This window comes from Denticeps clupeoides, chromosome 1, assembly GCF_900700375.1.
Source record: "Denticeps clupeoides chromosome 1, fDenClu1.1, whole genome shotgun sequence".
In the NCBI taxonomy this organism is placed as follows: domain Eukaryota; kingdom Metazoa; phylum Chordata; class Actinopteri; order Clupeiformes; family Denticipitidae; genus Denticeps; species Denticeps clupeoides.
The window spans coordinates 36,945,134-36,955,857 of NC_041707.1; the positions used below are offsets into that span (position 1 = coordinate 36,945,134).

General features: G+C 41.2%; 1 protein-coding gene across 1 annotated transcript; it reads right to left on the minus strand.

The window, feature by feature from the left end:
- Positions 1 to 1,632: 1,632 nt before the first annotated feature.
- On the minus strand, positions 1,633 to 7,532 carry LOC114785387 (nuclear factor 7, ovary). Its single transcript, XM_028971640.1, has 11 exons — positions 7,429 to 7,532; positions 7,160 to 7,211; positions 6,472 to 6,620; positions 6,283 to 6,381; positions 4,225 to 4,365; positions 3,351 to 3,488; positions 3,136 to 3,264; positions 2,475 to 2,526; positions 2,356 to 2,382; positions 2,244 to 2,270; positions 1,633 to 2,165 (listed from the first exon to the last, which is right to left on the minus strand). The coding sequence occupies exons 2-11, from the start codon at positions 7,188 to 7,190 to the stop codon at positions 1,633 to 1,635; spliced, it is 1,326 nt and encodes a 441-aa protein (XP_028827473.1). The 5' UTR covers positions 7,191 to 7,211; positions 7,429 to 7,532.
- Between the last annotated feature and the right edge of the window lie 3,192 nt (positions 7,533 to 10,724).

Consider the following 10,724-nt stretch of genomic DNA (forward strand, 5'->3'; position numbering starts at 1 on the left):
ACATAAGCCATGTGTGTGTGTATGTGTGAGTATATATATATAATTATAGTAATCTGACTGATTATAATTTCTCTAAACACGCTGTGACTGGATTTAATTTCACTTGTTCACCAGGTTATTTAAAATTAGCACTCTTAACTGTCTTTATTTTACTATCGCTGGAAATTATAAAAACAATATTTCAGTTCAAGTTCCTTACAGAACATGATCAGAAGCATAAACATGTATAGAATGTTTAAAATCAATAAAAAAGAGTTGAATAGCTGAGGACCACCTAAGGACCACCACCTGGGCAGGGCAGAGGTGCTGTGGAATCCAGAGTGGACAGAGTGACTGTGCTGACGCTGGGGGGGCTGCAGATTTACATAATCTCTTTATGTGCCAAAGGTTAAATAAAGACAACTTCAATTTAAGCGTGTTTGTGGTGAATGTTTGATATTCTGTACTAATTCCTACAAATGCCCAGTACAGGTGATGCAATGATCTTGCTGTAAACTATAACAGTTACTGAGAACCCACACACACACACACACACACACACACACACAATGCTGTAACAGTCACACATACAGAAGGAAAAGGGGTACCGTGAATAAAAAAGGAAGTGAGTGGGTGAAGTCATTGACTTTTACATAATTTGAGACAATTTATTAAAAAATTTACATGTAGCATATTTACAGAAATTCTTTTGTCTCAGTTATAGAATGCAGGGCTAATTTCAACTGTGAACTTCATCATCTTAAACATTCACCTCCCAACCTTCAGATAGACTGGAGACGTATAGAGATTACAATACAGATATTAAAAATGATTTATTGTCAGAACCAAGAAGTGAAAAAGACATATTGCACATAAATATAAGCCTTTACATCAGCCCTTTTATAGAATTGAAAAAAATACAAAGGCAAAAAGTACATTGACTCAGTTGATCTTTGCATAATTAAAATCAAATAAAAAAGTTTTGTTTATATAATTTTAATTATTACACAATTACACATATTACACTGATTTAAATTAAAAACCTTTTTTAATATCATCTTGATGAAGAGAAACACAATTCTTTTCTTTGAAAATACACATTCATCTCCCAAGCTTCAGATCCACTGTAGACGAAGAGGACATGATAAAGACGATGTCAAAGATGATTTCATTTTAAAATCATCTTTTAACTAGTGAACTAGTTAACTAATGAACATTAAATATGCTTTTATTAGCTGTTATATTCTGCTATCGTATTATATGTTTCTAATTAGATTAATTTTATTATATAAAAACATTCAATAATATTCATAGACAACACAGAAATTTAACCAATACAGGATTTAAGAATACTATTCTATAAAAAGACAAACAGTTAAACGCACACATGAATATATATATAATACATAACTTGATGTAGTGCAGTTTGATTTATTTATTTATGTAAATGTTACTTTTAGAGTATTTAAGAATATATAACATTTTAGGATTTATTTTAAAATTGCACTTATATGATTTCCTTGAGTGCAGCTGTTTTTAGTTGTTTATTAATATTTTTTGAACTCTTGTCTAGTATTGTGTTGAGGTTTGAAGAACGCGTTAAACTCACAGTGGGTCCTGCCCAGCAAAATGGCCCCTCGTTCCTGCACAGGTTCACAGCACGGTGGCCATGGTGGGCGAGGTGAGCGTCATGAGAGTGCGTCCGTCCAGGGGGGCGAAGAAGGGGTAAAGTTTTTCGCGGAAGTGGCCCATGAAGGTGTAGATGTGTGATTTGTTCTCGGCATTGTAGAAGGAGATCTGGCCCTCCTCGTAGTCCAGGTAGATGCCCAGCTTGCGGGGTACCAGGGTGAGTGGTAGCGCCGTCTCAGGCTGTGTGCAGGCGTAGAACTGCCGGGTACTCCTCCATAGGGTCCAGTAGCCTTTGGAAGGGCACATGGGAAAGCGGCCATGTCGCTGGGACGTGGCGGTGGTCACTCCCACCCTCCAGTAGCCGTTGTTGGCCAGGTCCACCTCCCAGTAGTGGCGTCCGCTTATGAAGCCCTCCCAGCCCAACACGCAGGGCCAGCTGTCGAAACGCTGGGGGCTGAAGGGCACTTCGGCCTCACTGATGCCCTCCTGCACCTTCTTGTGGTCCTGGGACAGGTTCAGCCACGGGTGGTTGGTCATGGGGTCAAGGGTCACGTCGGCTGAGGGGGAAAAGCATCTCAGGGTCAGCGTGTTCTCTTTTGATTTTGTGGCGTTAGTGAATGTGAGAAGATGCTCACCGGCTGCGTTGCAGATCCAGCTCCACACTGAGGAGAGAAGAGACACACACACGCGTCTTAAAAATGTCCACGCTGCAAACATTCAAAGCTGGTGTGCCTTATAAAGGATTACCTGAATTGGGGATGTACCTCAGAGTGCCTGAACAAAGACGAGAAGAAACAAGAACGTTCATTTCAAACACCTTCGTCCTCAATTGTATTGATGTGGGAGAGAGAGGGCTGGAGCCTCACCTGCTGTCCACGTGCGCTGCTTAGCGGAGAGCCACAGCTGCGGGATCACGCCCTGAGCGACAAAAACTTTCATTTACTTCTCATTCATTTTTCATTTATTTCAGAGCGAATCATATGAGGGTTAGTAAAACGGCAGGAAAATTCATCACAGCCATAAAGAGCCACAAATTGCATGGTGCATTTCTTTTATATAACTTTTATATAACTTACTAAACTTTGAACTTGCAATCGAAGGCATTTGTTGGTTGTGTTTTTGTGTGTCTGTGCGTGCAAGTTTAACACTTTCGTTTTGATTTAACAAGGCCAATATTTTTCAGCCAGCTATAAAGTCAGAGCTCCCTGGTAAATCTCATGGTTACAAGGTCACTTCCCACCACAGGCAGGTCACATGCCCTAGAGAACGTTCTAGAATACTAATATATTCAAATTTGACAAAACACCACCACATAACAAGACACATTCATGCATGATCTGAATGATATTGGCACAATTCTTTGGCCCAACCATGATTGTTTTTCCCAATTGTATTACAGAGCTTTTATGTAAGAGATGGAGTATGACCTGAAAGAGGTTTTATTGAATTGTTTTGGCAGCTCTCCCACCGTTTATGGGGCCGTGTGCAAGATGTTGCAATGATATGGTTGCATGCGGGTCACCTCACCTTGCTGTCCTCTTTGAGCAGAGACCAGGTGATGAACTCCAGCAGGGGCATCAGGCTGACCAGCCTCTTCTTCCTCAAACCGACGAGCCTCAGAGTCTGGCCAAGCTCTTCTCCCAACATGCCACAGTTCTGAACACACAGAGAAAGAGAGAGATTGATGGATAAGTAGTTTCGTTGTTTTTAATACTCTACGGCAAAATTCGGTCTTGGCTCACCTCGGAAATAGTCAGGATCTCCTTGGCCCACTCCATAGCCCTCTGCTCAAGGAGTTCTTTCTGGTCCTCCTCGAACTCCCTGGCCTCCGACTGGCCCTGCTCAAAACGTTCTCTCATCCACGAGCTGTTTTTGGACAACTGAGAGTGGAAGAGAAGGTGTCCTTCTGAATAAACTGTATATGAGGAGGCCTTTATTATGAGTTATTTAAATGAGGTTTATTTTATACACCCTCGTATAACAGTAACCAATGTTCTACATAAAGTGTAAAATATCTGCCCGTTTTTTAAATTCCTGGGTTGGTTAGAACCAAAGCCTACTTCAGCCTACCAGGAGAAAATTTCACGGATGACTTTATACCTTCATATAGTCAGAATGTTGTTTGTGTTTTTGCTATTGTATCGTTTACATTTTTACTTATCAGACGCACTCATTCAAAAAGACTTACAATCAGTAGTGTCAGGGACAGTCCCCCGGGGGATACTCTGGGTCAAGTGTCTTTGTCAGGCAATGGTAGTGAGTGGGGTGCTCTTCTGGTTCATAAGGTGAGTGTGTTAGGGTGGTAGTAGCCTAGTGGGTAAGACACTTGCCTATAAACCAGAAGACCCAGGTTCAAATCCCATTGTGTCCCTGAGCAAGACACTTAACCCTAAGTTGCTTTAGGCGGACTGTCCCTGTAACTACAGATTGTAAGTCGCTCTGGATAAGGCCGTCTGATAAATGCTCTAAATGTAAATGTGTGTTACTTGGTAAAACCACATAAATTTTTCCTGCACTGTGATTTCAGTGTACAACAGCCCTGAAGGAGTTTTGACCACTGAAATCGTCTTTGTCGGTTTGACCTAGCTTTGTGGTTTAGAAGAGAGGAAGTCCCACCATTTCCACGCTGTCGAGCTCGCTGGCCCACTGCAGGATGAGCTTGCGGCTCTCCTCCAGACTGCGCTCGGTGCGAGGGTCCACCTTCTGAGCCTCAGATGGGCCGGGTCTGTTTGTGACTTCTCCTGCAATGTTACCTTTCTAAAACACACACACACACACACACGTGCACCGGCATCAGCATCACTATGCACTCTGTTCAATTTTAAAAAACCTTTTCCGGGTAGAACGAAGAAGAGTATAATGCTCTGAAGAACGAACCTAAAACGCCTGGCCTGTTATCTTCACAGTGCACCTTTTATCCCCTCGTAAAGGAAGTTAATGACCTTCAGTCCTCGTGTGCCCCATGCCAAAGGCCCCATCTCTTCTGCTCCACCCTTCCCTGGCTGCATATTGAGAAGAGCACGTGCGCTGGGGTCAGAGGCTCTATCCAGCATTACGGGGTCAGACAGATAATGCGCGGGTCGTAAAAGTGCGATAACGCGCCTCTGGCCTCCATAAAGTGTATCATCTGCTCTGTCAAAGAGCAGGGAGACGTACACGTCGCCCCAGGCAACGCGTATCGATTTTCCAAAACCCTGGAAGGTTCATCCAGTCAACGATCTGACGCCATTAGTCAGCAAGCACCTTATCAGGACCTGCTCACCATCCAACATGCACTAAACAAGAAGAACTGCTCGTAGACAGTAAAACACGTCTTTGTATGTGTTTTTATTGGAAGAAGTTTCCTCAGAAACTTTCTTTAGACCAGCGGCGTGCTCTGAAATCGGAGAACCGCGGCCCTCTGTACAGTAGCCGTGAGTTTACTCAGAGCCTCTGTGAGGTTTATGGGACACGAGTAACATTCCTACACAAGCTTTACTGGTTCTAATGAAATGTTATGGGGGGTCAAACACCCATGCCTGCAGAAACGGTGCTTCCCAGCAGCTATAAAGGGCGTCTATATGATCGGCTAGGTAGTCCATCGCCCTCACCCTCCACTCACGTCAGCCAGATCTTCACACGAGGAAGTAAACTTCAAACAAATGTGCATGTTGGAAACCATGTGCTGCAACAACTAACGCACTGAAGTCCAGCTATAAGCAGGAAATAACATGGAATAAACATCTTCACCTCGTCCTGATTCCCTGTAGTTTGACATCAGCGTCATCTAAATTGTTTGATATCTCGGCCATCATCCAAATTGCTCTGTCCTTCAGTTGCCACATTGTCACCCATGGGCTTTATCTGCTTATCTCACTTTGCCAGATAAGGTTCTCACGCTAAACCCCCCCCCCCACACACACACACACACACACACACCCTTTCCCACACCACCACCACCACTCATTCCCGTATCCGTGTTTTCACAGTGGTTTGTGATCTAAAAAGCTTGCTGTCCAACTGTTTGACTAAAAAAAGTCAGAAAACTGTTCTGAACACCGTTTACATTTTTACGTTTTTTTTTTTAATTATGATTAATACTACAACTACTTACTAGGCTTTGCTATTTTACTCTATTTATTGTTATTTCTCAGTGCATTTTACATTTTTTTATTTTTTTAACTTTTCTTCCTTCCCGTTAGATTAATTAAGTAATTAATAAATTAATATGATTATTCTGAGCAACTGTATAACCAAGAGCAATTTCCCTCTGGGATTAATAAAGTTCTTTGAATCTTGAATCTTGAATCTTGAATTCATGTGGTTTTCATATTAAGACACATTAATAACTACTAGTTTTAAGATTTTTTCCCCTGGAAGGATGGCGCCCTTAGCATTTGCCCATGTTGCAGATGCCCTGGGATGGACTATCCTTTTCGGTACTTTAGAAAAACTGTGACAGAATAAAGGTCAATTTTATTTTATTTAGAACAGAAGGCAAGTTGAAGTTCTGTGCACTGCTTTTACACCGGGACCCAGGGTCATGCAGAGCTGTTTCTGGCAGCCATGAGCAGAATACCAGTTCGAAATCCAGAAGTGGCTGTTCTAACGAGCATAATAGCCTTTCTGAGCAGGAACACCGAGGTTAAGATGGCGCTCTTCATCCTTACATGCACGGTTGAGCGGAAGGCCTACCTTGCAGACCTGGGCCACCTGTTCCTTCCAGTGATGGATGAACTGGACACACTCGTCCAAGCTGCGAAGGTCCTTCAGACTCTGCTGACGCTGCCTTTGCTAGGAGACACGCAGATAAATGAAACCTTCTAGAAGGTTCAACGGGGGTCCTTCAACCTTTTTTGCATCAGTCCATGGTGAGCTGGGTACCTGAGAACGGGTCGAGGTATCGACGTTCTTGAATGGGCTGTTGGGAACGGAACTGTGGGCCTTGAAGTCTTCCTCTGGAACGTTCCAGCGAACCGCCCCGATGGAGTTGCTCTGGGTTGCCCCCTCCAGATTCAGCCTGCGGTTTATCCCTGCGGGAACAGGGCGGGCCAGTCATATTCCACTGCAGAAGGAACACCGATGGGAAGGGAGCTTCTGCTCGGAAGCATTCGTGAAGGCCAAATTGCACCTAAACACCAACATTTTCCCGTGGCGTATTCTGTGGCCGTAGACATCGTCAAAATCCTTCAGTTTAGAAGAAGAAGCATTTTAGCCTGCTGACCCATGGGTTCAAATCCCAGTTACTACCAAGAGCAAAACGTACAGCTAAACAAAGAATGTAAATGTGTTCGTAAAATTAACGCAAACCTACTGAACTCCTCTGCGCCCCAAATATTAACATCAAATATTAACAATTAATTATAATGTCTGCTCTACTTATCCGCTAATTAGATCAACCATGGCGATTGCAGCCTTTTTAAATGCACATCAAGTGATGACACTTAATATTATTGCCCCCCCATTTTCTGTACACAACAGTGGCTGGATTAAAGGAAAAATGCATGATGACGCATGATGATGCAGCATTTGCAGCAAATGAAACAATGAAATGAATCGGGCAGTGACATACTCTGCGTTTTGTCTTTCAGAATGCCCTTCATCTTGATCTGAGATGTGCACTCCTGCAAATACATTTTTAAAAACAACAACAAATAAATACATTTAAAAATGTATTCATTTGAAAATGTACGTTTCAAACATAAAAAAGTAATCAGAACATTATTAAATGAGACGTGAGAGAAAAGAAACTACGAAGCCAACTACCACGTTAAAGGTACAAAAATGGCAGCGTTTGGTGCCAACATTCTGAAAGAAATAAACGGAAAAAACAAATCCTACCCGATGTCTGCAGGGAGGGTGACTGGTCACAGAGATCCCGAATCGGACTGGACGGGAAAGTCTGCTCCTCGGGAGTTTTTATCACATGGAGGTGTGTGTGACCTTCGGACTCTTAAAAGCGTGGGGAATGCCATAATGCGCCTCTTCCTGTAAACGCAGGGAGAACGGGACAGTTTGGCGTCAGGGAAGCAGAATTGCTGTTTATGGTGGTGAATGGGGCCAATATTATGATTTTTTAAAATATATTTTATTATCACAATGAAGAATTTTTGCGAATGAGGACACTGGCAGTCACAGATTGGGTGGGTTGGTGATGATGCCACCCTGCTTTGTTTTACTCCCCAAAGCACCACAAGACCACATGCATGAGGTTACATCTGGGGAGACCAGATGTAGACAGGAAACCGATCCAGCAGCACCGGCAGAAGTGAATAGGCATGTAGGATGCTCACGATGAATCAGATCAAAAACCCTTACAGGTCTCAAAAAGGAGAAAAGAGCACGTCTGATTACCCTATTCACAATTACAAATACAGCTTTACTGCAGACATTAGAAGTGCAGACCAACATAATCTCTATAACTTACTTTTGAATTTATCATAATAATTTGTAATAATAATTTATTATAATTAATTTATTTGCATTATTACATACATGTTCTATGCTTAATACATATATTAAGCTAAACAATGTATATGTGTAATCAGTGTTTTGCCGGTATAGGAATATATAATCTTTTTTTATTGCAAAAATATTTATAAAATATATATTCAGCTAAATTCTTAAGCTTTAAGGTTTCAATTTAACCATGTATGCCTTTTAGTTTAATAAAAAATGGGGAAATAATACATTTTTTAAAAACTTAAAACTAAAAATTTAGCATGTATTAGCACTTTAAAATGAAATATGTGTTTTAATGTTTGCGGTTAAAAATCAGGCTACACTATGCTTGTTACTGGTTTTATCTGGTTTCTCCTTACGCACTGGAGGAACTTCTTGCTTCTCTAGTTTCATGCAATTTCCAGAGCATGAAGTATATGTACTATGTTAAGTTAGGGTTAGGGTTTTTTTTTTTTTATTACATTGTGTGGACAGAATACATTTGTTTTATAGTACCATTCTTGCAAACACTATTTCACAAATAATAATGGTTAATAAAATATAAATGTAATTATAAATATAAATGAAATGATAAACAATTAAATAAAGAAAACGTGAGAAAATATTTTCATTCAAAATAAGAAATACAGCATATAATAATAATAATAATTAAAAAAATGTCTGTTAATGTAAGATTTTTTTGTTGCAAAATGTATAACTCTGTTATGTCTGTAAAAATTAAACCATCTGATTTATTTATGGTGCCCTTTAACGGTATTGCGGTGGGGTCATTTTGCTCTATTGTTCAGCTGCCCTGGCAACACACCTGACAGGGGAATGATCAGACGGAAAAATCCATCCTATCTGACCTGTGATTGCGTGCGTGTGAAACCTCAGACCCTGTACTAACATCTTCTCACAGTTACTTAAATGCTTGGCGCGTACATGGTGTCACTTTGTACATTACTTTAAATGTTAAAACAGACCTTGCAAATCTGACACCTTATTTTGTCAGGACAAAATCCTGATTCATATTTGACCTTTACCTGTGTATTACACTAATGCTTTACACAGTGACACTTTCTTCCCAACTCAAACTGTTACTCATGGGGGAGGTCATTCCTGACCCTTATCCCAGTTTATTTTTGATCGGACAGAAGACTCCCTGGCCTACGGAGCATGAAATATTCAGTCATGATGACGAGCGCAAGTCATTTACTGCCCAGAGACTGGGTGTGGACTTCAGATGTATCATCATTCAGTAAACAGTAAAACCTATCCTTGGAATTACGTAATAAAAAACATGTACATGTCACATGTGCGCTCTTGTTTATACATTTTTGTTGGATGGCAATAGATCTGAAAGTGATTCTACTTTAAAAAAAAAAAAGATTTTGCTCTAATTTAACACAAAGCATTGCTCAGTGTTGGTGTACATGTGCTGCAAGCTTATATTTTCATGAAAATGATTCATGAAATGTTTTAATGCAAAACCTGGGTGGTATAGGGATGCAGGAATGTAAATCTTATTAAAATCTTATTAAAATATATTTTATAGAACAAGCTACAAAAAATGGATTAGAATATTTATCTGGTATTGAATGTGAATTCTATTTTTACAGTCAAACATAACAGCTATAAATAATGTTTTTTTTTTGTTTTGTTTTTTTTTACAATATTGCCTTGAAATTTGAAATTGCTTCAAAGACGCAGAGACGCAGTCCATTTCGTAAGATGTGTTGAGAGCGGGAAACCATTAAAACCTGGGGCTCGGAGAGGTTTGCAGGAAATGCAGACAGATCTGCACTCCAACCAGAGCCAAGTACTTGAAACTGGGAGGAGCTACAGCCCACCAATAAAACCAATACAGAGATGAGGCAGCACCTTCCAGAACTGTTTATCTCAACCGCTCACGTATCTGCGTAGACCTTCACCTAAAAACCTTGGACTCTTACGGTCGCATCTTCAGCAGCCATGTTTTCCCAGATTTAGGCCTGGAGCACTATTACCGTACATGTGACTGAATATAAAAAAAAAAAAAGACAATTATAAACAGTATTATATATACATATATATATATACACACACACACACACACACACACAGTCAGTTCAACTACACCCGCAATGTGTTTGTGGTTCTTGCTGATGTAATTAAAGGTGATTTATAATGTTTGAAACATGCGATCAATGGGACATAAGGAACGGTTGCATAGCAAACAGCACCTGCCCAGGTTATCAGAGCAAGCCGTTTTTGCTCTGGAACTCCCTGACTCTGGCTGGTGTCCACCTAGATTTTTGTTTCCAAACAGCCCATGGAGATGTGTGTGTGAAGGGAAGTGATTGTCATTGGGATACACTGCAGCACAGCACACGGTGACACGGTGAAATGGGTCCTCTGTATTTAACCCATCACCCTTGGCGAGCACTGGGCAGCCATGACAGGTGCCTGAGGAGCAGTATGTCGGGACGGTGATTTGTTCGGGATTCGAACCTTCTGATTACGGGGCCGCTTCCTTAACCGTTATGCCACCACTGTGTGTGTGTGTGTGTGTGTGTGTGTGTGTGTGTGTGTGTTCACCCTGGTGCACTCTCCACTGCTTGAAAAAAAAAAAGATAGTGGGTGGATGTAGGATAGCAGATGGAGCTGAACTTTAGCCATCCAACGTGTGACAGGGGCTCATCTCCGTTGCAAAA

Coding starts and splice junctions, on each gene's coding strand:
- LOC114785387 (XM_028971640.1), bottom strand. CDS start 7,190: ATGAAGGGCATTCTGAAAGACAAAACGCAGA. Junction 4,366..6,282: donor AGGTGGCCCAGGTCTGCAAG/GTAGGCCTTCCG, acceptor TGTGTGTTTTAG/AAAGGTAACATTGCAGGAGA. Junction 2,383..2,474: donor GCAGCGCACGTGGACAGCAG/GTGAGGCTCCAG, acceptor GTCTTTGTTCAG/GCACTCTGAGGTACATCCCC.